At 46.6% G+C, this 27321-nt stretch overlaps 1 protein-coding gene and 2 long non-coding RNA genes across 6 annotated transcripts in view; 1 reads left to right on the forward strand and 2 right to left on the reverse strand.

Annotated features, from left to right (window-relative positions):
• P4HA1 (prolyl 4-hydroxylase subunit alpha 1) overlaps positions 1–24096 on the forward strand; it is a 37802-nt gene extending 13706 nt beyond the window's left edge. For 2 of the 4 annotated variants that reach the window (XM_053949177.1, XM_053949174.1), the window contains exons 2-15: positions 908–1017; positions 1830–1926; positions 3685–3836; positions 4533–4670; positions 6397–6636; positions 7452–7642; positions 8147–8323; positions 12510–12580; positions 17476–17575; positions 18477–18530; positions 19701–19766; positions 20201–20269; positions 20855–20951; positions 21453–24096. In XM_053949177.1, coding sequence (XP_053805152.1) covers positions 930–1017; positions 1830–1926; positions 3685–3836; positions 4533–4670; positions 6397–6636; positions 7452–7642; positions 8147–8323; positions 12510–12580; positions 17476–17575; positions 18477–18530; positions 19701–19766; positions 20201–20269; positions 20855–20951; positions 21453–21523 — 1611 coding nt within the window. In that variant the 5' untranslated portion in view covers positions 908–929 and the 3' untranslated portion in view covers positions 21524–24096. Of the gene's footprint in view, positions 1–907; positions 1018–1829; positions 1927–3684; positions 3837–4532; positions 4671–6396; positions 6637–7451; positions 7643–8146; positions 8324–11383; positions 11455–12509; positions 12581–17475; positions 17576–18476; positions 18531–18590; positions 18649–19700; positions 19767–20200; positions 20270–20854; positions 20952–21452 lie in introns of all 4 variants that reach the window. The other 2 variants (XM_053949175.1, XM_053949176.1) reach the window with 2 other exon arrangements.
• On the reverse strand, positions 13823–18470 carry LOC128791476 (uncharacterized). Its single transcript, XR_008432053.1, has 3 exons — positions 18304–18470; positions 16039–16127; positions 13823–14200 (listed from the first exon to the last, which is right to left on the reverse strand). It is a non-coding gene; the product is annotated as an uncharacterized LOC128791476 (long non-coding RNA).
• Positions 18655–20882, reverse strand: LOC128791477 (uncharacterized). Its single transcript, XR_008432054.1, has 3 exons — positions 20797–20882; positions 20179–20311; positions 18655–18798 (listed from the first exon to the last, which is right to left on the reverse strand). It is a non-coding gene; the product is annotated as an uncharacterized LOC128791477 (long non-coding RNA).
• Positions 24097–27321: the final 3225 nt, after the last annotated feature.

A 27321-nucleotide genomic window follows, 5' to 3' on the forward strand; every position in this document is an offset into this window, starting at 1 on the left:
TTTGCTGTGTGAAGACCAGCCCTGGGTGTATGTTAAAGTATGATTAAAGTTATGCTGCTTTCTTCCTTAAATAGGCCAAACTACCTTGTAGCTGAACTTGCTTTTTTCCTTCATTAGTTGTTGTGTTGGAAGAGCTGTAAACCAATTTCTGTTAGTCCATGCACTGGAATTCTTTTTTTTTTTTTTTCCTGACCAGATACAATATGTGAGAGGTTTAAGCTTTTGTTTGGGGAGGAAAAAAGCAAACCTTGTGAATTCCACGACAGCATAATTACTCCTGAAGTATGCAGGAGCCAGGCAATGCTGGGCTGCTGAAGGGATCAGGAGCCTGAAAGGCTTGAGCTTGGCAGCTGGCCCTGCAGAAAGCACTGCAGCCTGTGAGTGCTCAGCCAGGGTCCAGGGACAGACAGAGCAGCCTTTTGTGTCAGGTGTGGAGCTTGGCTCCACGGAGGCAGTGGGAACATGTACACAGCTCCCTCTCTGAACTGCTCGTGTAGGGCTTTCATTCAGACCTGTTCCACTGGCATCTTTCTGACTGACAAAAGGAAACTCTTTTTTCCCATTGAGTGGATGAACTTGATGACGACTATTTTACATCGGTGTTGTGGGCTTTTTTCAGTGTTCGATGGTTTCTTTCAGTGCTTTTTGCAAAGCAGCTCTACCTGCAGCATGACTTAGATGCCAAAAAGAAGAGCGCTGGTGAACACCTTGTCCCTGAGCTATTCTTTTTTTCTCAGGTATAAAAGTCAGTGGAAGGGATTCCATCTGTGGGAGCTGCTCAGGCTGTCAGGGTTCTGCTGCCTCAAGCAGCAAGTGGCAGCCCCAGGAGACTGAACTGCCCCTTCTGAGGGTGCATTCCACTCTCTGGTGAGCAGGGATTTTCAGCTGTTTTGTGTTTCTCTCACAGGTGTGTGGTGAGCTGTTGAACAATGGCATTCAAGAAGGTTTGGTGTGCCCTAGCCCTGGGATTTCTGCTGCCTTTCTCTTGTGCCCACACGGACTTCTTCACTTCCATTGGTGAGAACTGCTTTGGTGGAGCCAAAAGAGTTTCTTGACGGCCCCCAAAGCTCATTCTGCAACAATGTGTTAATCATCCAAGGCCCTAATTGGTGCAGGACTAAACCCCCTCCTAGTTCTTTCCACATTATTGGCTTGTCTTTGGGGAGAAACCAGGGGTGGTCTAATGACCCAGGCTAGGCTTTGCAGCGAGTGTTTATTCTTAAAGGTATTAGAATTGAGGCAGAATTGGGGTGCTGCACACATGTAGAAGGAGGTGGTGCAGCTGCCAAGGGCACATAATGGTGCAGTATGTCTGGACTCACCCTTGGCTTCTGGTGGGCACTGCACTCCTTTGTGCTCAACCACTTCAGCTGCCTGCTTGCAGGAGGTGAAGCAATTACTAATTAATACCAGGGACCCCTTGAAGTCATGGATATAATCTTAAAAATAAAGCCCTGGATTAGTGCTGTGTATCAAACATGAAGGCTTTGTGTATTTTTTCTTTATTTGCTCTACATTATGTATGCTTGGATGAAAGATTACTCTGTGGTGAACTATTTCCTTTTCCAAATGAATCCTAAATTAGTTCTAATAATAAATATGCAGTATTACATTAATTTCCATGGCAACAAGCTTGGTCCAGCAGGAGATTTTCTCCTTCAAAGGAAAAAAAAAAAAAAAAAAAAGCCTTACTCAGATATTCCTTCAGGATTGTTTAAGCAAATGCCAGAAGGACTTTTGGGGAAGGAAGAAAGTAGAAAAGAGGAAAATGCCTTTAATTCTCAGGGTTTTGTGTTTCTCCTTGACTCACCAAACTCATTTTTTTCTAGGTCATATGACAGACTTAATTAATACAGAAAAAGATCTGGTCGTGTCACTCAAAGATTACATTAAGGCAGAGGAAGGCAAGCTGGAGCAGATCAAAAAGTAAGCAGTTGTTGTCACAATGCTAATGGTCAATCATTTGAGTCCGTCCTTATGCAAAAAGTGCTTCCTTAAGGCTGATTACATTTGTGGAATTTTTCCTCTGGGGCAGAGCTTAAAGTAGCAGGTTTTGCTGGGTGTTTGTTGTAAGTTGTTCTCTTTCAGCACTGCTTGGTGCATAAATAAGAGGAGACCTGACCATGTGAGGAGCAGAGCCCAGTGTGTCAGATTTTATCACAGCTAGAAATAAACATATTTTATCACTGAACAGCATGCTTTCCTTGCTTTCAGAAATATGCATAAATCTGTCTTGAGGGTGTTGAAACAGTTCTAGATGGAAGAGTGGTTTTTGTTTTACCCTTTGTGTGTTACTTTCTGGTGTTCCACCATCCTGGAAGAAAGATCCTTCTTTGTCCCTTGAAACACAGCCTTGGAATTGCTGCCAGGTTTGGAATGTTACAAGTAAATTCTTTACAGCTACAAATTAACAAGGGAGCGTGCCAGTTGGGCATCCCAGGGTGTGTAAACACAAGCTTATTGCAGAAGTGTTGCAGCTCTGTTTTCATTTGTCAGAAGAGTTTAAATAACTGTCACAGAGCTGTTAAAGAACCTGGGAAAAAATGCCAGCGTTGTTTGTTGGCACCTGGAGATACTGGGAGCTGCTCCTGCACAGGGAAATGCAGGGAGGGCTTGACCCTGAGCCATGTGAAGGCACTGGGTGAAGTTGGTTTCTTTCAGTCTTGCTCTGAGCTGGAGTTGGTCCCCAGCAGCTCCTCTGGTTTGGAGGGAGCCCCTCACTGGTGTGGCTGCTGGAACCCCCCCCCCCAGGGACTGTCAGAGTGCAGGAAAACAATCAGGGGCAGTGTGGGGAGATGCAGCCAGGGGCTCCTCTGACAGCTCTGAACACCTCCCTGCCTGCAGATTCCAGCCAGGCAACCAGATCCTGGAACAAGAAGAGCTCCAGCTGATGGGCAGACTCCCTCCAGGCTACAGATTCTGGATTTGCTTTCTTGCTGGAGTTTGGGATTCTCTGTGGGTGTGGCTCCTCAACATCAATTTACCCTGATTGCAGGGCGTGTCTGCACCTCTTCATGGTGCACAGCTGCTTTTTTTTTTTTTTTTTTTTTTTTTAAAGCTGTGCTTGTTTTGGGGCACCTTGGGGTTGTGAATGACTTATGGTACTTAGAGAAGTTTGAGGTTGGAGCTGCAGCACCAGAAACTGGGTCTGGGCTCCTCATTTGGGGGTGTGAGAGCTACATGTTGCTTCATCCAAGCTTTCAGCATGGAAAGGAGCTTTGAGGTGAGAGGCAAGGGGTGTCTCACAGATGTATGTCTAAACCTAAAATAATTTGAGACAAGCATTGAACTGCCTTTTTGTAAGCCTTAGGGGGAAAAAGGGGGCAATTGAAAGGTTGAAAATGTGGGTAAAGCCTTGTTTTTGTTCAGTCCTGCATGATAGCTCATAATGGAAGTGCTGGCACTGTGCTTTTGGGCCTTCTAGGAAGGAGTTCCTTCAGCAGGGCTCCAACAAGGACTGCAGGAGCAGCACAAGACTTGGGCTGCAGCTGAGGAAGAAGATTTAATAAAAGAAAAGGAAGTAGCCCTTTTTGTTCCTCTTAGAAGAGCTCTAAATATAGATAATGCAAAAGCTTGCAATTTTGGTTGGCTTTTTTATTAGGGAAGACATTTGAGCAGTTTGCAATCAGTTCTCTAGCACACCAGCAGACCTCTGTGAGACTTTAATGAATATTTTCATTCTAGATGGGCAGAGAAGTTGGATCAGCTGACAGCTACTGCCACAAAAGACCCAGAGGGGTTTTTGGGCCATCCTGTGAATGCATTCAAGCTGATGAAACGGCTCAACACAGAGTGGGGTGAGCTGGAGAGCCTGGTCCTCAAGGACATGTCAGATGGTGAGTGTGTGCCTGCAGCAAAATCCAGCATCACAGGCTCACTGCAGGTACTTGGCTGTTGCCTTTCAAATGTCAGGGCTTGAATTAGGTTTGCAAATCTGCTTTTGAGACTGAGCATTTGTGGAACTAATCTGAATTAGTGTAGTAAACACTTAATTGCTGCCTCTTTTCTTCAGCAAGAGTGGAAGCTGTTTAGCAAGGAGCAGGACATGAAATAGTTGAGTGTGAAAGACACTTAGCAAAAGGAAGCCAGGGTGGTTATAATGGACCTGTGAGACTGTCTCAACTAATTAATACCAGATGGAGGTTTGTAGTAAGGAATTGTAAGAAAGCAGAGCTTTCAAAAAGAAAAGGATTAGTCTCTGATAAGGGTTCAGCACGCTCAGCTTCCCTGTTGCTGTGAGAGGGGCTGAATATGGCAACAGAAAAGGCTCTGCACCTGCCAGCCAGAAATCTGCACCAGTGTGTCTTAAGCCCTTCTGAATGGGTGGAGTAAAAAAAAAAGTCTTTATTTTTGATTTTTCCTTTGCTTTCTTTAAAAAAAAAAAAAAAAAAAAAAACCAAATGGAAACTGTGCAGCCTGTGCTGTGAGTTCAGTCCAGGCTTGTGTGAAGGTGGATTTTGGCTTTCTCTGGAGCAGGGAGTTCACACAATTCCCAGGACAGAGGTGAGCACGTGTTTCCCTGCCTTTCCCAGGCTTTATCTCCAACATGACAATCCAGAGGCAGTTCTTCCCAAATGATGAGGATCAGACTGGGGCAGCCAAGGCCCTCCTGAGGCTCCAGGACACCTACAACCTGGACACAGACACCCTCTCCAGAGGGAACCTGCCAGGTGAGAGCCATCCATGGCTGTTATTTGCATTTCCTAAATGTCCTGATCACAAATCTTTTGCTCTGTTCCACCTTGTTTAATTTCTCAGCCTGAAGGTAACATTAGGAAGGGTTGAGCTGGCTAAAATTAACGAAAAAAAGTGGGGTTTTTTGGTTGAAATCTGCATCTTTCTTCTAGTTATGGTAAGATAATCTAGTGTTAATAGTTTCTAATATAAATCAATAGCAATAAAATTTTGCCTGGGTGAGGTTTTTTCCCTTGTGTTGCACTGGCAGATGCCTGGTTTTATTGCACAACTTAATGCATTTTAGCAAGTTCCTTTGAGCTTAAACTTCAGGGATTGTGTAAACTGAAGAGCAAAAGATGGTGCGTACACAGACTTGAGCCTGTGTGGCATTGCCTGAGCTGATCATTAACAGGCTGCTCTGTGCAGGAGAAGACAATTTTTTTAAAATTTTTTTTTTGGTCAGAAAACTTTCTCTGCTGAGTCTTCCTTGTTTCCTCTGTTCAAAAATAGTCCTGTGCCAGCTGGCAAAAAATCAGCTCTGTACAATCCATCTGTGTTTTTGCAAGTGCTCATTGTGGTCAGATGCCTAATAAAATTAAGGGTAATTGGCTTTATGTGTTATGATGTATAACCTTGCTTTTGGGTTTGGTTCAAGACCTGCTCAAGGACCTACGAATTCCTCCTGATGCAATGAGCAGCTCATGGCTGTTTTCTTTGGACAGCACAGAAATACAAGGGGAAGTTTTGCTGCTTTTGAAGCAATGAGATGTCCAGACTGTGTGCAACAAATTGTAGTGGCAGAACCTGGAAGTTCTGGAGGATACAAAACAATAACTTGGACTCTGGAGTGCTCCAGAGGGGAACTTCCCATGTGGTCACTTGTTTGTGCTCCTTTTCTTCATTCCCAGGGAATTTCTTTTGGTCCAGAATCTCAGCCTCTGCCAAATTATTGTGTGCTTTGAGGGTTTGCAGATTCAGGCTCAGGAAGCTGCAGTTGCTGCCCATCACAGGAATGGACAGCAGAACAGCTGCACTCTCTCTGAGCACTGCAGAGCTGCTGTTGGAAACTCAGAATGGGTTAAGATGTAATCAGGGATGTAATTTTAGCTGTAACACTGGCAGGTCCTGTTTCCCTTTTACAAGATTAAATCTGGTTTTTCATAGGGCCTGTATTTCCAGAGGCAAAAATAGGAATCTGTAATTTGCCTACTAGTGCTTTAATCTTTCAGAGGTCACTGAAAATATTTCTAAAAATGACTGACTTGAAAAAAATCCCAAGCAGCTGGGAATTCACTCCCTGATGTTTTCCTTTTCCTCCCCCACCAAGTTGTCACTAACAAGTCATGGTTCAGTAACATTTTGAAAGCAATGATGGGATGTCCTTGAAAACAGAGTTCTGAAACTTCAAATTTGGCTCATTTTTGCTCTTGCTGGAAGTGGTTGGGGTTTTGAAGAAGGAAAGTTTGTTTAATTGATTTTTCACCAGTGGTAGAGACATTTAGCTGTTCCCTGGTATTCTGGCAGTGGAAAGCTGCATCTGAGTGCTTGTGTGCCAAGGATTTACAGGCTTTAGAGACTTCCAACAAACAGCTACTGCAGAAGGGAGCTGTGGGAGAACAGAAGTAAAGCCCTGCTGTGAGGAATGAGAAATTACTCGAATGTTTCTCACAGGAGAGGTCTGGAACCCTGTGTAAACTCTGTTTTGCTCTAAATACCCAGGTGTGAAGCACAAATCCTTTCTAACAGCTGAAGACTGCTTTGAGCTGGGCAAGATTGCCTACACAGAGGCTGACTACTACCACACAGAGCTGTGGATGGAGCAAGCCCTGAAGCAGCTGGATGAGGGAGAAGTGTCCTCTGCAGACAAAGTCTACATCCTGGACTACCTGAGCTATGCTGTGTACCAGCAGGGGGACCTGGGCAAGGCCATGGCACTCACCAGGCGCCTCCTGGAACTGGGTGAGGGGCACAGGGGCACAGCTCTGCCTGGGTTTGTCCTGGGGAGTGCAGCCTTGCCTGGGATCTGACTCCTATATGCATTTGTGAAGTGTGTTTTTACATTTTAGATGGGTATTTGCTCCTTTGTACTGAAGGGTTTTCACGGCTTCTGTCCCTTTACCTGTCTGAAATCTGGTTCTCTCCCTGCATTTTGCTTTCCTGGGTTGAGATTGCTTCCTATTAGGTAGAGGCAAAACCAAAATTAATGAAATTGAAATTAAATTGGTGACACTGAAATCTCTGCAGATGATTTAAATACAAATTCAGCATGCTGAAGATGAAACACTTGTAAAAACAAGGAATACAGAATACAGGACAGTGAGAAAACACATTTTCCTGTTTCATGAAAAATGAAAGCATTTATTCTTCTGTAAATACTCCACTGACTGTGTAACAGATGCTCTGAGAAGCTCAGAACTAACCCTAACATAGCAAAAGCTACTGAGAGCCACTTAGTAAAGAATGAAGCTAATTCTGTGAGTTAAAAAGCTTTGTCACCAGAAATCCTAAATCCCACCAGGGTAGTTTCAGGCTTCCAGCCAGTCATGCTGTGCCAGCTCTCTCCCTGTCCCAGTCCCTTGTCTCTCCCTCTGTAGTGGGATGGGCTGGAGTGGTCAAACCCTTTTCCTCAGTGCTGGGACCCCTGTGTGCAGTGAGGGTTGGAGAAGCAGTCGTGTGCATCTGTTTCCTTTTGCTTTCTGTGAATAACCACTTCTGGATGATTCCTCAGGGGCTGGAACCCTGCCAGTGATCCCCGTCTGCTTCTCTGTCTGTAGATCCTGAACATCAAAGAGCAAATGGGAACATGAAATACTTTGAATACATCATGGCTAAAGAAAAAGAAGCAAACAAGTCCAGCACGGATTCAGAAGAGCAGCAGGAGAAGGAAACTGAGGTTAAGAAAAAGGATTACCTGCCTGAGAGAAGGAAGTACGAAATGCTGTGCCGTGGGGAGGGGCTCAAAATGGTAAAGTGGAGTAGACTGTTCTCAAATGTTTGAAACCAAACAATGTCAAGAATTTGTGTGTGGTGTGCAAGCAGGAAAGCTGTTAGAGCAGCTGGATGAGTGTGCAGAGCTGAGGATCATGTGTTGGATTTCTTCCCCCTTTGGCCTGTTCAGTAGACAGAAAGTAACACTGCCCCAGGCACTGCTGGCTGTCTTGGATGTGCTCCATCAGTGTAATTAATTGAATAAGGATGCTGGAAGTCCGGAGTTACAGACAGAATTAAAGAGGGGTGGTTTTCTTAGTGGTGAAATTATCTTAGTAGGGTTGTGTGAAGTAATGCTTGCTGAAGTATTGCACAGCAACATTAAAGCGCAGGCAGCACTGACTTCGCAAACTGAAATCATCTCTTTAACCTGTCACATAAGGAGGTGAATTGTTTGTGTGTCCAGGACGTGTTCTGCCCTTGGAGATGCCAATGTCCTGTGGCAGTTCTCTGAGTGTCCCCTGCTGTGCCTCCCTCCCAGACTCCCCGCAGACAGAAGAGGCTCTTCTGCCGCTACTACGATGGCAACAGGAACCCCAGATACATCCTGGGCCCTGTCAAGCAGGAGGACGAGTGGGACAAGCCCCGGATCGTTCGCTTCCTGGACATCATCTCTGACGAAGAGATCGAGACCGTGAAGGAGCTGGCAAAGCCCAGGGTAAATGCCTCACCCTTCCTTGCCTCTGGAATCTGAAAGCCCTCATGTACTCGGTGTGAGTGTGAGTGGCTGTCTCCTCTGGAGCGCAGGGGTGTGTGCAGTGAGCTCACACTTTGCTTGCCTCACCTTGCAGCTCTTGGTGGCACCCCTTGAAGGAGGCTGGGAAAGCTGGGAATTCTCTGTGATGACTGGAGCCAGGTCACAGCAGTGCAGGATTGTCAGGCTCTCCCAGCAGACACAATTTCAGCTGGTTTGGATGAGGAGGAGAATGTTCTCCAACAGAGAACAAACATAAAGCAGCAAGGATGCACTGGAGTATTCCTGACTTGTTGCTTTTCTGCTTTTGTTTCTTTAGTTTTTAAGTCTGGAAGGGAAAGGCAGCCATTCCTCTGGCCCTGGAATGCCACCTTATTGTATAGACAAGAAAGAATGGTTATATTCTCCATTTTGGTATATGATGGACTTCTTGAGAAGGCTGACCTAGAACAGAGGCAGACAGAGTTAAAGAATAAAGTAGGGATTTATTAAAAGGATCTCCTCAATGGATCCACCTTGGGCAGCACAAGAGCCCAGCCAGGGCTGCACCCAAGAGAAACCAAAATGGTCCCAAAGTGCACAACTGCTCACGGGGCCTCTCACTTTGATCAGTTCTGCTCCATTTGCATATTGGAGTTCATTGTCCAATTCCAGCTTTAGATTATGAAGTCCCATCCTGCTTGCTTATCTCTCTTCAGCCCACGTTGTTTGTGCTCTTGGGCCTGAGATTTGGCTCATTTGTCCTTGGTCCCCAGCTAGAGAAGGAATTGTTTTGTCTCCCTGCTCTATGAAGAGAGCTCACCATCCCCTAATGTGAAGCCCAGACCCACACACTAAAGCAGCACAGAACCTGAAAAACATAAAAGCTGAGGCTATCACTGTCTCCAGGCTTGGAAGCTGCCTGCAGATGAAAGAGCTTTAAGCGGTCAGGACATAGTTGGTGGGTTTTGCCTTCTTATTGACAATGGTGGCTCATCAACCCTGTTTGAGACACTGAATGCAAAGGTTCTTGTTTCTCAGTGAGGAATAATCCAGGGCAGCTACACTGTCTGAGAAAACAGCAAACTGCTGGAGTTGCCTTCTGTATCCAGTTGGTGCAGCTCTGCATTTACAAATGTACACTGAAGATGTACCTGGTTAAATTAATTAATTTTTCTAAAATAAGACTTAAACTCATAGAAGCGTAATTTTTCTGCTTTTTTCCTTTGCTTTTGGCCTAAATGGTTTTTTGTCCAGAATGAGCTGAGCAGATGGAGACCAGGGGAATAAGAGCATTCAGTGCAGGAGAAGCTCTTGGCTGGGCTAAGAGCTGTGGTTGTACATGGGCACCTGGGCAGTGAGGCTGTCCTTGGCCTACCAGGGAGCCTGAAGGGGATCTTAAAGCTTTCTGAAGCTTGAGGGGTGGGACACTGGGAAGAATGTCTTCACTGAAGAGTTTGTCAGGCCTTGGCAGGGCCTGCCCAGGGAGGTGGCAGGGTCTCCATCCCTGGAGGTGCCCAAGGAATGGCTGGATGTGGCACTCAGTGCTCTGGGCTGGGTGGCAAGGTGGGCAGGGATCAGAGGCTGGAGTTGATTATCTTGGAGGTCTTGTCCAACCTCAGTGATTCTGTTCTGAGATTGCTGAGGTAATGTTCTGAACTGTGAGCAGGAAGTGCAAGCTTTTCCCTCCAAGTACCTGTGAGGCATCTCCTCCTGCTGCACTGGCAGGCAGCTTTGCAGCAGGGCTGAAAATCAGAGCCCCCATTGCTGGTCTGGAGGTGTTGGAGCTCCTTTGCTCCAGCGTGATGTGTTCCACGCCTCTGGAATGTGACCAGACCACTACTTTACAGAGTAGAAAACTGTAAATGTGTGACTGTAAGCTCTGAACTTGCTGAGGTCGCTGTTTCCCTGTCAAATGCTCAGCTCATGGCAAAGACTTGGAGACCTTTATGGCAGGAGCATCTGTATGCAGTTACTGTTCCCATATTCCCTGTGGCTGAGGCCTTGCACGGCTCAGCAGCAAAAGGATTTTGTTCTTGGAGACCTAAAGGTCATCTCCTGCTTCCTGCTGCTCGGGATGCTGCCATCCTCTGGGAGGAGAGTGCTGGCTGATCTGTGCCCAGCCTTCTGCCCTGCTGGCAGGATGAAGCCTCATTATTCAGCTCTGGAGTCTCACTGGAACTGTAGTTTGTGCCTTGTTTTTTTAATGTGTCTGCATGGGAGGAGAGGCAGCACACTGCAGCTCCCAGTATCTTTTCTTGTCAGTAGGTATGGAGAGGCCTTGTCTTGTTTAGTTGATTTTAACAGTGAGAAATGCTTCTGATTGTTTGGGAGTTGACATGATATATTGTGCCTTTTGCAAAATTTGGGCTCTGCATCTCAGCCTTTCCAGTTATGAGTGATGGAGAGTGTCTGGTACGTGAACCAAGCTAAAGGGCACATGTGAGCTTCTGAGTTGGAATATTAACACAGATGGGAAGGCATGAAGTAAATGGAGCGCAGCAGAGGGAAAGGAAAGCCTTGAGCCAGGAGTTCCCACTCTGTAAATGTGACTATGGGTGAAGCAGACGTTTGTGGGAGCTCATTGCTGCTTTTGGTACAGGAAGGACCAAAAAGGAACGGTTTATTCACCTTTGGCTCATGGTGCTGCCTGGATTCAATTTACCTGTCAAACTCCTCGTGCAGGGGCAGGGCAGTGTAACAAAGCACCACTTGTCCACATACCACACCACTGTGCTGCTCCCAGGGCATTTCACTACAAAAGAAACCCAAGCTGCTCTAGTTTGCTTTATTCAGACAACTATTCTTGCTACAGCCATGGAAACAGGACTTGTGGAAAACCTTAAAAAAGCCAAACGAGAAACCTTTCTTTTAGTAAAGCTGGAGCCTCCCCTCGTTCCCCGTGGCCCTGCACCCTCGGTGGCAGCCAGAGCAGGGCAGCGGTGCCGGGGCGGTGGCGTTGTCCCCTGGCCAGGCTTCTGAATGGTCGGATTGCTGGGATGCAGATTGTGCTTGTAATGCAACTTCTGATGGTTCGCTTCACAGCTGAGGCGAGCCACCATTTCAAACCCCATAACGGGAGCCTTGGAGACGGCACATTACAGAATTAGCAAAAGGTAAGAGAGCTCTATGCCAGAGGTTTTGGGCCTGTCATGAGTGTGTACGTCCTGCTCATTCTGAGGAAACAAGAGGTGGGCTGAAGAGACAGCTTGCAGTCCACCTTGTGATTCCCTGCAGATCTGTAACAGGCTGTTGCTGCTGAGTTTCTCAGTCTTTTCCTTCAGCTGGAAGTTCTGGGGGCGTGTTTTGATTTGTTCTTTCCTTTTTGGTCGCCTTCTCAAGTCTGTTTTCTCAAGCAAGTCTCTGCAGTCAGTGTGAGAAATACAAGATACCACAAAACCTTCAGTAAAATTTGGTTTTTGTTTTTAATCTATATGTTCCTTTCCTCTTGCTCCTTCTCACAACCAAGAATTGTCCTCCCTTTCTTTGGAAAATGAAGCAGACCTCAGAGTGCCTTAATGGGTGTAAGAAATGCTTCAGGTCCTTGCTGTGCACACAGACACACATCTCCTTGTCCAGGATAATCCCACACTCCCAGCTGAGATCCTTTACCTCCTGCTTGACACAAACCTGGCAGAACACAGGCTAGCTTCCACCAGGCTCCTGGTTCTTTTCAGCTTGTCCATTAAGTACTACAAGAGCTGAATTTAGCCAGTGCTTTCCAAAATTGGCTGGATCTGAAAGAAACCACCTGCCCCTGCTTGCCCTCCCTTGGTTTTAGCCATGGTAATTAAAGATTGGCTGCACAGGCCATCAGCACTGAGCCAAAATTGTGGGAGGAGTTAAAGCTTCTGGGTGAGGAGGAATTGTCTGGGAAACTCAGCATCATAAATTATTTGTAGAAAGTCTTGATTTTAAACCAAAAAAAAAAAAAAAAAAAAAAAAAGGAAAAATAATAAAGGGAGGAAAAAAGTGAAAGGACAATCTAACCAAATTATTCCAACCAATTTGTTGTGATTTGGACATGGCAGCTGCAGCTTGTGTTGCCCTTCCAACCATTGCTAATATGCGAGCATCGCATCCGGACCAATCGGAACCCTTTCAAACACCTGGGGCTTGGCCAAAAAGCAGCCTGCAAGGTGGGTAAGCCTTGTCCTTTCTCTTTTTGTAGCTGAGCCGTGCTACTGTTCATGACCCTGAGACTGGGAAACTGACCACAGCACATTACAGAGTCTCTAAGAGGTAAGGGGAAGGGATTCCTTGTCTGAGGAAGTGTGTCCTGGGGCTGTGCTGCTTCAGTGCAAGGATTCTGTGTAACTTTCCTTATTCTTCAGCCTTTCTTTCAAAGAGAGTGGCCTAAGCTAGCTGAGCTGTCATCTAACAAAGCACGGGGTCTGCTGAAGTAGGGATTGGGTGTCAGTGGTGGCATTCCAAGGTGGAAGTGCCCCCTCTGGCTGAGCATGGCTTGTGTGCTGTGACTAACGTACTAAACGTGGGCCCTGCTGGCACTGGTGCAATGGGGCACCTCCCTGGCTCACCTCTGCTCCAGTGCCCACCCTTGCTCAGAGCTGGGAGCTGCTGTGATTCCTGGGAGCACTGCCCATTAAAGCTAGGGGATGATTTTAAGGGATTTCCATGTTGGAATGGTGGAAGGTAGTTGCTGCTTGAATAGAAACTCAGTGTTCTTTCAGCTGCTTTGAATTTGGAATTGCCTGGAGCTGAAGGGCTTTTATTTAGCTGTGAATTTCTTCAGAAAGGTCACTGGAGCCAAGGTCCTTAAGGCCACTCCAGTGGCAAGTTTAAAGCATTTTTTTAATGCCTCACACCTTTGCAGCACGTGGGTCTGTGTGCTCATTGGCACACAGGTAGTGGAAATCCTCTGGAGATTGTCTGAGAAGTTCTTGCATGTTCGTTCCTTAAAACTGCCCCCACGAAGGGACTTTAGAACATTCATCTCCCTGTTGGACATGTGTTTTATTTAATTTTTATTTCTTGTTTTTAATGTTCAAGTCTGTCCATGTCTTACCTGTCTTGATTATTTGTCACTGTGTATTTGGAAGGTTTAATTTATTCACTTGTGGGGTCTGTCCTCTGTGCCAGACAGCTCTGGAGTATTTACTGAGGAAACTCCTTCATCCTTTTGAACATCCCCTCATGTCAAACTTGATGTGCTAATGATGGGAATTGGAGAAGGTGACCAGATTACTGATGGAAATTGAGATGCATAATTGGTCCCTATTTAAATAAATGAGGGTTAGTGAAAGAACTTTTTATTTTGAGTTGTGATTTTTCATTAGTAGGAAGTGTTATTCCCTGAGGTAGTGCAGATGCCACAGTCAGAAAAAATAGTACAAAGCACCACCCAACATTAAAGGCCTCTTAAAAAAAAAACAGGATAGAGCCTGGGGAATGGGACCCTTAAATTCTTAATGAGGTTTGGTGCTCAAAAATGTGGGGCTTCCTTCCAATGTACCCAAGGAACTCTCAGAATTAAATCAGATTTTACTGAGCTAAGTTTTAAAATTCAGTATCTCACTGGAATCTGGAATTAAAATTGTAGAGACACATCCAAGAAGTTGGGGAAGGCCATTTTTTGAGGGTAGGAATAGCCTTGAGATGTGCAGCAGGGCTGCCCTTCTCCTGCTTCCCCTTGCCTTTGCTTTCCTCCATGTGCAGATTTGCACGATGGGTATGGACTTCCCAAGAGAACTTGACACCTAAATCTGGAGTAGGAGGCAGAAGCCACCCCCAGGAGCCTGATTTGGAGGGCCTGTGCTGTTCCTGCTGCTCTCCTGCAATCCCAGAAACATCTTTCCCTTGGAGCTGCTTGAGTCGGTTCAGATTCCAGATGAATCATTGCTCCTGAAAACCAAAAAATGCTCACTTCATTTTTTTAATACATGACTGCTTTCCCCCTCCAAACATTCCTTCCCAGGACATGCCTTCCTAAATTACAGCATTCCTGTCTCTGAGAGAGCTACTGTTCCCTTGGTGGGACGTGGCAGCTCTGTGAAGGGAGGCACCTTGCCAGTGTGTGCAGCACCAGGATAAACCCACCCACTCACACACTGCTTTTACAGATAAAAACTCCCTTTCCCCCTTCTCTCTCCTCCCAGCAGGCAGCCAGACCTTGCAACATGTAATGTTAAAAGTTTCCACTTCAGAAATACGAGGCTGGGCTTTTACTCACTCCCTGTTGTGTCTCTGCTGGTACTTTTCTGCACACCAAGTGTGGCTTAGAAGGCTTTTAAACACAAATGCCAGCATTTTGTGGCCAGTGACTTACAGAAGTAGTGTTGAGATGTAATGTTTTCTCCTAGACTGACCAGTGCAGCTGAGGAGATGAGATCTGGGGGGGGATGTGCTCTTGTGTGTTCAGTAGCTCCACAGAATTGTCTATTTTTTTCCTTAATGTACTATTTAGTCTTTACATTATTTCTGTGTAGAAGCATTGTGCCATTAAAAAATCTCCGAGGTACCTCATGCAGAATTCTAAGAGGGAGGAATATGGGACATTTTGTGGCTGCGCCATCCCTGGCAGTGTCCCAGGCCAGGCTGGAGAAGGCTTGGAGCACCCTGGGATAGGGGAAGGTGTCCCTGCCCATGGCAGGGGGTGCAATGGGATAAGCTTTAAGGTCCCTTCCAACCAAGCCATGTCCTGATTCCATGAGTCACTATGATTATTCCTGACTGTTTGTAATGGATATAGAAGTTGTTAAAAGCCCCCCCCGCCCCGCCCCAGCGTGAGTTCAGCATGCTAATGGAAGCATTAAATTTTTATAACGGTTCAGGGATAGCTTTTTACAAAGCCAAATGGGTCAGCAAAGCACCAAACTTGTGTGGTCAGGGAACTGGGGGGTTGTGTGGTGGTTATTAAGAAAATACCAAATCCTTCTGTAACTAAATCAGTGGTATCTTGAACTGCCCTTCCTGTGGCTTCCCAGGAATTGTCCCTTTTTTGTTAGGGCCCATCACAGACTCAGAGGTGGCAGCTGGTCAAAAACAGGACAGAATGCAATGAACCTGGAAGTATGTAAATATGAAAAGAAACTGCTGAGCATGTTTAAGGCTGTTAATGCTGCATCTCCTGCACCACTGGTCAGGGGTGTCTTTCTCTTTTTTTGATAGACAAGGGCAGCAAAAAAAGTCTATTTGTGTGAAGAAATTGTTTTGAATGAGGCAGAGACTTTTACCAGCAAGGGACCAAGCTGGGACAGCAGCAGAGGAGGGAATGTGGGACAGCTGGAATATTCTGTGGCCAGGGGCAAAGCCATGGCTGCAGCTTGCATGACACCTCCAGGGTTAAATCTCCCTGTAACTGCAGCACTCCAGGCCTCCCTGTGGTTTTGCTCAGCACCCAGCAGACAGGCTGGCACTTGGAATATGGTTTAAATTCCCTGTTCCTCCACCTTTCATAGGCTTTCTTTGTATGTGGAGGCAGTTAATTTGATTTTTAAAATACATACAGTACTCCCCTTCCTGAAAGGCTGCAGTATTCTCCCTGGTGAAGCATTCATTGCCACTTTAAATAACCAACAGAGCAAGAATGCTTGGGTTTTCCTTTCTTTGGGTTTCTTTGGGTTTTTTTCCTGTATTAACAGACTGGACAGAGGCAGAGGGAGCCTACACTGAAGCTGCTGGGTGTGTTGGGGCTTTTCTTGTGCCTTAAATGTGAGGTTAGGGCTGCTTGTGAGCATTACCTGGTCACCATGGCTGTGTAGCATGGCTGCTTTTGGGGATTTTTGTTTGGTGAATGCTTCATATCCATGTCTTAGCATTCTTCTGCCACCTGAAATCAAAGCAGGTTGTGTTGTAACACCTCTTTGTACTAACAAGTGCTCAGCAATGGATGGGTCTGGGGATGTGTTTGTGCATGTCTGTCATGAGAAATCTGATTTCTTTTATCTCATAGTTCATTTGTCATTTAAAAAAATGCCTGTAGAGATTCTGTAACCTGTGTCAGTGCCTTGTGTCATGTGTCATGCTACTGTTCCTCCCAGGCAAAGTATTGTGTTTTTTTTTTTTTTTGTTGTTGTTTTGTTTGTTTGTTTTTTTTTTTTTTAATGCAATTAAAATGAAAAACTTAATTTAGTATAGATGTGAAGGTTGATTTGAGTAAAAATACATGGATGCTGCAGATCATAGTTTCCAGCTGGGCTCTGGGCACAGGGATTTCTGTCCAGCAGGAAGCACTGCTGAGCCCAAAAGCTGAGTCAGCTGCTAGGAAAAAAAGGTGGAAATAGCTATCTCCATTTTCCTGCCCAAAAAAAAAAAAAAAAAAGGAGGAAAACAAGCCCCAAATCATCGATATTATCACATCAATATTAGTGCAGTAGGCTGCCAGGGTAAAATGAAGTTGCAGTGGATGGCATGAGATGAGTAAAGCAGCAACAGAAACAGGCATCAGGTGAGCAGATGTGGAAAAACTCTAATACACAGTAGGAGGCAAACATTCTGAAAGATGCCTTTGGAACTGAGGCTGACCTTCCACATGAAAAAAAAAGGGGGGGGTTAGTTTGGGTTCCCCCCCCATTAAAAATCATTGTGTGCCTGAAGCATATGCTAAATACCAGCTTTATAATAGGCTGTTTCTGATAGCAATTGTCCAATTTAATGCATTATTTGATTGTTTTCCGAATGATTTTTAGTAGCACTGCAGGGGTAAGTGATGAGGAAGGGCAGCTCCCAGAGAGCTGGCCTGGAAATGTGTGACACTGGGGGAGCAGAGTTCCAGCTGCACAGACAAACACAGCGATTCACCTGCTCCTGTCCCAAACCTTGCTTCAAAATGCATCACCCCAGGGGCTGGATGAGCTGTTGGGAGTGGGATATGTGCAAAACTGTGTGTGCCTGGATTAAAAAAAACAGCTCAAAGCACTGTTTGTAACACTTCCCTCAGCCCTCAGTGTGGGAATTCAGGCCCTTGGTTACAGAGCTCCCTTAAACCCCTGCTGGATTGGTCTTTTTAGGAAATGCATTCATTAAATTCAGGGGTTTGTAACACCTGGAAATACTTCTGGTCATGCCACCAAATCCTTGAGAAGTCCTAAAACTCAACCTCCCATTCCAAGTACCTGCAAGTGTTGCTGCTGTGCTGCCTGTTGCTGCCAGGTGTCACTAACTGTCCCCCCCCCCAGCGCGTGGCTGTCGGGGTACGAGAGCCCGGTGGTGTCCCGCATCAACACCAGGATCCAGGACCTGACAGGGCTGGATGTCTCCACAGCAGAGGAGCTGCAGGTAAGTGGCACTATGGCCTTGGTGCTGGATGCCAGTCACCATTTCAGCACCTCTTGTGCTTGCTCAGGTGAAGCGGCCACAAAAATCTCATTTATTTACAGAGGGGGAGAAAAAGGTGTCTTTGCAGAGCAGCTGTTCAGTGTGAACTGGCTTTTTGGGGCCGGAAGGAAACAGTGATAACTGAAATTCTGGATGTGTAATTCCTTTTTATTTAGACAAATAAACTGAGTTTCATGGCCACAGGGTCAAATCTTACTGCTGTTGGAGGCAGTTAAAAGTTTAACTCAGGGAAGGCCACCAGTGTGTCTGGTGTCTCTGAGAAACACTGGCTGTATGTGTAACCTGAGTAAACTGTAATTTAAAAGTGCTTTTGTTTGTTTGAGGCCTTTAAATGAGCAGCTGCCTCCCTGACTGTGAGCAGAGCATGAGTACCTAGAAAGCAGGACATCCACAAAGTACTTCTGAAACCTGCTGTGCTCCTTGCCACTATGTCAAGGTTTCTGGTGATAACATGGCCCAAGGATCTGGTGGAAAATTGATGTTATTTTTTTATAACCAATTGGCAAGAGGGACAGGGAACCCTCTTTATTGACACAGTCAAATTCAGGTCAAAAAGTGGTATCAATTTGATGATGTTAAGGAACCATGACACTGTTTTGGAGAGAGGCTGAAAAGTTTTCTGTAGAAGAAAAATGCTTTTCTGCTCTGGGAAGCACCAGATTCCTTACCTGGAGCATCCTGCAGTGCCAGTCTTGGATGTGCTCCTGCTGCTGACAGAGGCTTGACATTTCCTGGGGCTTGGTGTTTAAACTTCATCTCTGCAAAGGCTGTAGCTGACAGTCAAACTCTTGCCTGGGTGAAGACTGATTTACTAGATCCTGTGCTTCTCCTTCCACTGTAGGTAGCCAACTACGGCGTAGGAGGCCAGTATGAGCCTCATTTTGATTTTGGAAGGGTAAGTCCTGTTTTGTCTTCACTCTTTCTTCTTCACAAGCGCTGTGTTTCTCTTTTTCAGGTGGCAAATTATGGAGTGGGAGGACAGTATGAGCCCCACTTTGACTTTGCACGGGCAAGTAAAGAGCTGGAGGAGAGCTAGACCTGGTGAAGCCTGGGCCTCTGGGCTGGGGCACACTCTCTATTTTTCAATGTGTATTAAATTTTGTAGCTCTTCCACTTTCCTAATCCATGTCCATGGAGAAAGCCCTCTAAACCACCAGCTGAACCTGTGGAGGTTGTTACCTGTAAGCTGAGTGCCAGCAGACTCCTGACAACTGGAAAAAGTCTTCTCTCACTGTCCTTAATTTTTTAATTTGATTTAAATTCCCCACCTGTTTTATTCCAGCTTAAATTGCAGACTGCTGAAATTCAGTTGGTTATTTACTGGGCATAATTCTGTGTGGTTTAACCCCTTGAGATTAACTTTAACCCTGCCAATCCCAGCCACCAACTCTGAATCAGGATCTCTGCTCTGTAAGCACCTGCTCCAAGGCATTGCAAGTGATTAACAGGTTTTGTTTGGAAACACTGCATTGTTTGTTTCCAGGAGTAACAATTGCTCGAATTTCAATGCACACAAATTGTGGTCACAGGGGGTGGGTTTAAAAACAGAGGTGTGACAGAAGTTGGTATCAAAACTCCTCAAAATGGGGTTCATTCTTTTGAGTGCTGGACATCTCTTAGTTGCCTGGTTGGTCACTGAGGCTTCCTCCCTGCTTCCCAGCTGGAATCCAGAGTGGAGTGTGGCAGGGAGGTGTCCCAGTTGACCCTGGGACTGAGAGCTGCCCTGGCTGCTGCCAAAGACAAGGGGGATGAGTGTAATTAAATAATTCAGTTTGCTGTGAGGAGGATTTATAGCCTCAGCCTCAGACAGCACAGTTGTTGTTACCCATTAGAAATCTGGGCTTAATGCCCTCCCTCCCTGTCCTACAGAATTTCAAAGTGCCTGGTTTATTTAAATTGATAGATTCACTCCTATTGCATTCCTCCCCTCCTTCCAAATTGAGGGGTTGGATTAATTCTTCTGCATGAGTCTGTTCTCTGCTGCTGGCTCAGCAGCTGTGTGTCACTGGTTGCTCTCAGCAACCAAAAAGAAGTGCTGATGGAATCTGCCTGCTTTTGTTCACAGAAAGATGAGCCAGATGCTTTTAAAGAATTGGGAACAGGCAACAGAATTGCTACTTGGTTGTTTTATGTAAGTGATACATTTCTGCCATCTGTCACTGCATATTCTATACCATGGAATGATGTAATTCTGTTTTTCTTTCATTTTTTTAAACTGAAGGGACTTGCAAGTGAAGCAGCCACTAACTTTGGGTTAATACATATGGGGGGGGGGTCTTCTTACCCAAACTCTGTGGTTCTTCCATGTGTCTTAAGGAGGATTTTCCCCCCACATTTGAGCATTAGCTTAAATCATTTGCCTGCCTGTTTATTTTTGTATCTGCATCAGTGTTTACAGCATGTTCACTGCCTTAACACTCGAGTGGGAGGGACAAGGCTGGGACTGCACTGGGAACAGAGGGGGTTTGGCCTTCTTAAGGGATTTATGTCAAAATTAAATTTCATTTTTACTAAAAAGTGAGATTTTATCAGCCTGAACTCACCTGTCCTTCCCCACCTGTTCAGATGAGTGATGTGTCAGCAGGGGGAGCCACGGTCTTCCCTGAAGTGGGAGCCAGCGTTTGGCCGAGAAAGGTGAGCAGGATTGATCCAGCAGATAAATCCACTCCTCCCCACCTACCCAAACAGAGCTCAAAAATGAACCTTTAAAATAATTGTAAGCACCTCTGTGCTGTTATAACAGTGCTATGGTTTTCCTTAAGTGCAGCAACTGGAGCTGTGCTGGTGATTCCAAGGGCCCTGATATTCCATGTGTGGATGCAAATGCAAAACATTTAAATACTACAAAACACATATTGAAAATACTCAAACCTGTGAGTTGATTTAGTCTTGAGGCATCTGTAGGAAATTCTCCTGTCCTTTTTTTCTTCAAGCAAGGTTTGCCTTTACTGGCCTACTGCTCAGCTTTAGTAAATAATCTTGGCTTTCTTAAACTGGTCAGGAGTTGAATGAAATTGGCTTAGGATTTTTAAAAAAAATTAAGAGCTAAGTATATAGACATACAGTAAGTCAAAGGAGACTTATTCCTATGGAAACACATTATAGAACATGGAAAAGAGCCTTCAGTTTAAAAGAAGGCTCTGAAATACAAATGCACCTACCTTTGCTTTAATGTGTGTTGCACAGAGCACAGGGCTGAGTGTTCTCTGCCATTCCCAGGGAACAGCTGTGTTCTGGTACAATCTCTTCCCGAGTGGAGAAGGCGATTACAGCACGCGACACGCAGCCTGCCCGGTGCTAGTGGGAAATAAATGGGGTGAGTACCTGCCCCTGACCTGAGTCTGGGCTCTGCTGGGGGGGTGGCTTGGCTTTATTTTTCCTTTGGACATCAGAAATGACATTATTTGTAAAGAAATAGATTTAATTTACTTTATCTACCTCATATCTCTATGTTAAATATTCTATATAGTAGCATGTTTCATTATGTGTATAAAGGCAATTAATACTATATCCACTTTAAGACTTTTTGCAGCTATGTCTACTTTAAGAGTTTTTGTAGCTTTGCAGCCATATTGGAAGGATTTTTGTTTGGTTGGTTATTTTTATTAGACTAACCTTACAGATTTGTGTGTGGCAGTGGGGTTGGAATGAGAGAGTCTTTTAAGGCCCCTTCCAACCCAAACCATTCTGTGAGTAAAACCCCTTAGAAAATTAAGATAATCCTGTGCTTAACCAGAAGCTGGCCTAGAGCACATTTAGCTTCAGCAGAAGAGGAGCTGACCACATGCAGTGATCCAATACCTTTGTGTCTTTGCAGTCTCCAATAAGTGGCTCCACGAGCGGGGGCAGGAGTTCCGCCGGCCGTGCACGTTATCGGAGCTGGAATGAGGCAGCCTGGGCTCCTGAGTACTCAGTGTGTGGGAAATGCACACTCCTGCCAGTTTACAACTGACTAACAAACACTCCACTACAGGTTCACCCCGCCCAGCTCAGCTGTGGACAGGACAAACGTGCTTTTGGTTCCCTCCAAATCCCCCCCAAGGTTTATCAACAGAAAATACTGAGGTTGACAAGTGTTACTGGAAAAAAAAAAAAGGACAAAATACAGATGAGGGCCACAACTTCCAGTGGTGTTGTGTGTGGTGTTCCTGTCACCATCATCCCTCTGAGCAGTGCAGGCAGCCAGGGGTTGTCTGGAGTCCTCCTCACAACTGCCAGGCTTAGGGCAGGATGATTGCATGGGAGGGCTCCCTTCTATGGAATGCTGAATTAAACCCATTCCTTTCCTCAATTCCCAGACACTTGACTCTTTGCTTTCCTAGAGTGCCTGACCACTGCAGGCATGCTTTGTTCTTTTTCCTCTGGAAAACAGGTTATTAGCATGTTTTAGCCTGGTTTTCCACTTCCACAAAAGCCCCACTTTTTAAACTTGTCTTCCTTCTCAGCCTGTGTGGAGAATTTGGCTTTAATCTTGACCACATGAGCCAGCAGTTCCACAGGCAGAGTCAGGATGCTTCCATAGTGTCAGAGCAGCCTGGGAACGCCCACAGCCCATCTCCCCTCCTCTTCTGCAATGTTTGTCCACAAGAACAAATGCTGCTTTTGTTCTGTCCTGGCAACCAGCTCTTCCCTCTGCTCCTCGGGCAGTGGGGATGGGGATGTTCCCATCTTCATTAATCAAAATTGTCGTGCCTTAGGACACTGGAATTTCAAATTGGTTCTGAGACTTCAGGTGCTGAGGTAACACAGAGTCCTCACAGAATGCTCCCTGCCCTCGTCCTTCTCCCAGCTCTCCAGGTTTCAGGAGAAACTCTCAGCCTATTTATAGTCCTGAACCTTTTTATGATGCAGGCTCACTTTCCTGAATCCTTTCCCTTCCACAACAGGGTTTTTAGCAAAACATCCAAATAATCTCACTAGCAGAGGACAAAAATCAAAGGAAGCTGCACCTGCCTCTACCTAAACAGTCCAATTTTCTGGATGATGATGATTTACTGATTTAGGGGTCAAGCCTGAAGTCTTTACCAAGGGAAAAATTCCAATTTTGGTTAATTAGATTTTCTGCCTCAATAAAATCTTGACAGTTGAGCCAAAACATACAAAATCTATTGTTAAATGTGCTAGAAATACCTCTGGATTACTGGGAATGCAGTTTAAGGTACTATAGTTGGAGGAACTGCATACTTTCAGAAGACACTTTAAAAGGTCTTTGCTGGAAAAATAATTGTTAAATTTCTACTGAGCCTGGTAGCAGTGGGACCCACAGAACTGCCCCTCCTTAGCCCTGCACCTTCCTGAATTCTGCCTGGCTTTTGGCAGCTGGAAAACAAGGTCCATCCATAAGGTGAGAACACAAAGTCTGCACAGTCCCACCTCACATCTGTACTGCTCATTTACCCAGAGCAGGAGCTGATCTAAATAAACTCACCCCAGAACTGTTAGCAGAGCTGATCTTCGAGCACTAAATTGTAATTATTTAAAAAACCCCAAACCCATAAGATTTGTGCCTACCCGAATTTTCTCACTTTTTTCATCCATCTCTCTTCCTCTCCATTGTTCTCTCTTTTCTCTTTCCCGTCTCTTAGTTTGTTAAGCTCCAAAAAAGTAACCATGGCTGCAGGTACCTCCCACCACATCCCTGCAAGTAAAAGGGGACAATGAACAGTGGGAACAGTTTGGAATCCTGCCTTTGGGGCATCCATAAATGCTCATAGGGAAGCCAGTCCTACCTAGTAAAGGAGCACAAAACAAAATCTCTGTATTGCCATCAGGAACAGGTGTGGAAAACACCTGCATTTGCTCTTACTATCCCATCTCTGTTCAACAGTCACCAAAGCATGAAAAAAAAACAGAGTTGGGGAATTTTGCTCAGCAGTTCCCTCCCTCACCTCAATACCAGTGAGTACTTCCAGTGTCAAACAGCATCAGTCTCAGGCATTGCTTGGGGAGTACAAATGTTCTGGTGCACGACTTCTTAAAGCAGTGAACCACTCACAGATAATTCTTCAGGAAAGAATTTTCTACTTTTGACAGTAGAAAATTTGACTTGATTAAAGGAAAAAAAAAAATCAAAATTAAATCTCCAGTCTGCTGGGACACATCAGGAACGTTCCAGATTATGACAACAGGGTTGGCTTAGATTTTTAAACTGCAGACAATCCCTATTTCCTCTCCCTCCACTGCAGTGGTGTCCATGCATCCAATGCTGACTGTGTAAGGGACTACACTGGTGCTGCTGCTTCTGCCTTATCCCATCATTTCTCAGAGGGCTTTTGGATCCCCAGCGTGGCTCCTGTGTGAATCTAGTTTTGTATTAAACATGATTGAAAACTGTCTGGGCTCACAGTGACTGACAACTGCCTTACTGTTACGTTTTTTTGTAATAAAATTTTTAATGTAAAAAAAAAGTGAATAGGCTTAAAATAAAAGCCACTGCCAGTAGCAGTGAGAAATCCTCCACATCCAACTCTCCTTGTATGTGGCTGCTATGAATCTGATCACACAGAGTTTTATCACCATTTGTGGAAACCAAGCTCCTCTGTTTCCCTTCACCATCTCACTGGGCAGGTGCAGGAGTGGCTCCTACACCAAATTCCTGTTCAACACTAAAATTTGTGTCTCCACTGGGAACACACAGCACTAAAGGACTGCAAGAGGGGAGGGCAGATAATGCTGGGCTGAAAGCAGCGTCAGCTGCTGAGGGTCCCTTTTCCAGGGTGACAAATCTATTTCGTGAAGCCAGAAGGTCAAACAACCACTTACCCTGGAATGGTTCTAGGGAGGGGAAGAAAACACCAGAGACTCCAACAGCACAATAAACTCACATATGGGAAGGTCAGGCTGGCCTCTTCCATGACCAACACCTCTGGGGTTTGTACACCACAGCCACTCCTGGGCTTCACCCTGCAGAGCAGTGGAGCTTGTGCTTAATTCCCATCCTCAGGAACCTGCAAAAAGCACAGCAAGGGCTGGTGAGAGGCCTGGATCCTTTTGCCTGTGGAATGGAGCTGTGCACTGCCCACGGAGCACTTGGCTTGCAGGTAGGGAGGGCACTGCCCCAACACAGCTGATGTGAGCACACATTTGAAATAAGCCTGAAGTGCACCGGTGCTGTTCGATTTTGGGTTGTGAAGGGGGGGTTCCATCCCCAGCCACCCTGTGCTGCTAAGATGCTGCCCTGCCCCTGCCAAGACAGGCCTGGAAGAAAGGGAAGGGCTCTGGATCAGCCCTGTCCCACCCCAACCAGTGACTTCCCACCATCCTACCTGGGTCCCTGGGGCTCTTCTGGCACAGCTGCACCTCAAGGGTGACCATGGGGGGTCACCAGCATGGGAGAAACCCAGCAAGGGTAAGGAGCACAGCAGCTGCAGCTGAAAAGGCAGGGTAAGGTCAGAGATAGGGAAGGCCTGTGAATGTCACAGGGCAGGGTAAGATGAAGAGAAAGGAAAGGGTCTGACAGGATCACAGAATCCCAGAATGATTTGGGTTGGAAGGTACTTAAAACTCGCATAGTTCCACCCCCTGCCATGGGGAGGGACACCTTCCACTATCCCAGGCCTTGTCCAACCTAGCCTTAGACACTTCCAGGGATCCAGGGACAGCCATAGCTCTTCTGGGCAGCCTCCTCAGGGCCTCACCACCCTCACAATATAGAATTTCTTCCCAATTTCCCCATCTAACTCTGCCCTCTGTCAGTTTGATGCCCTTCTCCCTTGTTCTGTCACTCCAGCCCCTCTCCAGCTCTCCTGGAGCCCCTTTAGGCACTGGAAGGTGCTCTGAGGTCTCCGCAGTTTTCTCTTTTCCAGGCTGAACAATCCCAGCTGTCCCAGCCTTTCCTCCCAGCAGAGCTGCTCCATCCCTCTGCTCATCCTGGTGCCTCCCCTGGGCTCTCTCCAGCAGCTCCAGGTCCCTCCTGTGCTGGCCCCAGGGCTGGGGCAGCTCTGCAGGTGGGGTCTCACCTGAGCAGGGCAGAGGGGCAGAACCCTCTCCTACAGCTGGGGGAAGGCAGCACAAGGCTGAAGGACTCTGGAGAGACTGGACCTGCCCACACACTTGAGCTCAGCCCCATTAGGGAGGGGGTCTTTAACCACCCCACCCACCCTCCCCCAGCTGCTGGACTCTGACCTGGCTCGGAGGACTCGGGGATTTCACCACTGACCCGCAGCTCTCCTCCCCACAATCAGTGACTCATCTGGCTCCCAAACCGGGCTGTGGAGCAGCCACGGATCCCCCACTAACCCGAACCACCAGCTGCCTCTTCCCCCTGCTAAACATCCACCAGCAGCTCCCCAAGCCAGCCAAAGCTGGTGGAAAAGGAGCTCAGTCCCTCAGTCCCATGTCCTCCCCGGCAGAGTGGCACAGGAAGGATCCTGGCACTGGGAAGGAAGAATGCAGCTCAGGAGCTGATGCGGGGCCAGGAGGGTTTTTCCAGCTCCATCTGGGATGGGGCTCGGTGCCCCGGGCACGGGGGACACAGGAGCGCACGGACAGGACGGGTGTAGTCACCTCTCCCTCCCAGTCCAGGAACGCTGCCAAGAGCCTGACAGTGTCCCTGGGAACGCGTGACTCACCGCGGCCCGGGGCTGCTCTATATTTAAGCATTACAGAGGCAGGAATGAATGCACGCAGTCGGGAGCTGCCTATCCCGAGGTCAGCACCAGGTTCAGGAACCAGTTGTCAGAGTTCACCACCGTGGCAAAAAGCATCTGCACCCCTTAAATCATCAGAGAGAGAAAAGCTGGCGCAGGGAAGGGGTTTTTGTAACTGCAGTGAGTCAAAGTGAGGCCAGAGAAACTGCGGGGGCCCACTGTGCACATCCACGCTCCTCGCTGCTGCAGCTGCTGAGCCACTCCCCGCGGGAAAACTGGAGGTCGCTTTTACCCAATCCCACATTTTTCCCGGTCTTCAGATCTTGCAGTCTGGGTGCAACCGAGATATTTGCAGCTGGACTGAAAAGCTCTCAGGAAACTGGCTCGGGGAGGGAAGGAAGGAAGCAGAAGGAAGGAAGGAGAGTGGCTCATCCCCGGGGCAGGATAAATGGGCTGCCACGTTATGGAAAAGCAGTTACACTGCTTTTTACTCACCAACCTTTGTTTCGGGACCAGTGACAAACTAACAGGAAAGTTTCTGACTCCTCTTTACCCAGGCTCTGCCCTCTGCCAGCTGCTCCCTCCCCGCCCTGTTCGGCTTTCCCAATTCCAATTGATTTTGCAAACAGCCTGGGTGCTCCAGAGCCACCAGCTCCAGGCTGCATGCCCTGCTCATGCCACATTCCCTGTGGTTTGCCTCCTCTGCAGTCCTGCCAGCATTTTTTCCCTCTCTTCTCGCCTTCAGCTGCACATGGATCAGTCAGCAGGGACCGAGGGATGTCAAAGAAAGCTGCGTTCTGGAACTGCCTCCAGAACAACCCTAAAAGGCTCTACATAAAAGCAGGACACCATGCACAGACACCCAGAGGCTCTTACACATTTCCAAGCTATTCCTGAATAGCTGTGTCGCTCTTTTTTACATTAATTTCTGCCAGGCTGTTGGCAAAGGCTGGGAGCACTGGGACTGTGAACTGGAGTGTCAGGCAGGGCAGGGACTGAGCCAGCAGAGACACCAAAGGCTCCACTCATTGCAAACACAGTGTAGATCTCTTTAATCCAGTTTGCCCTGCACTGGGGCACCGACAACAAATTCCAGGG

This window comes from Vidua chalybeata, chromosome 8 (assembly GCF_026979565.1).
Source record: "Vidua chalybeata isolate OUT-0048 chromosome 8, bVidCha1 merged haplotype, whole genome shotgun sequence".
Lineage (NCBI taxonomy): Eukaryota > Metazoa > Chordata > Aves > Passeriformes > Viduidae > Vidua > Vidua chalybeata.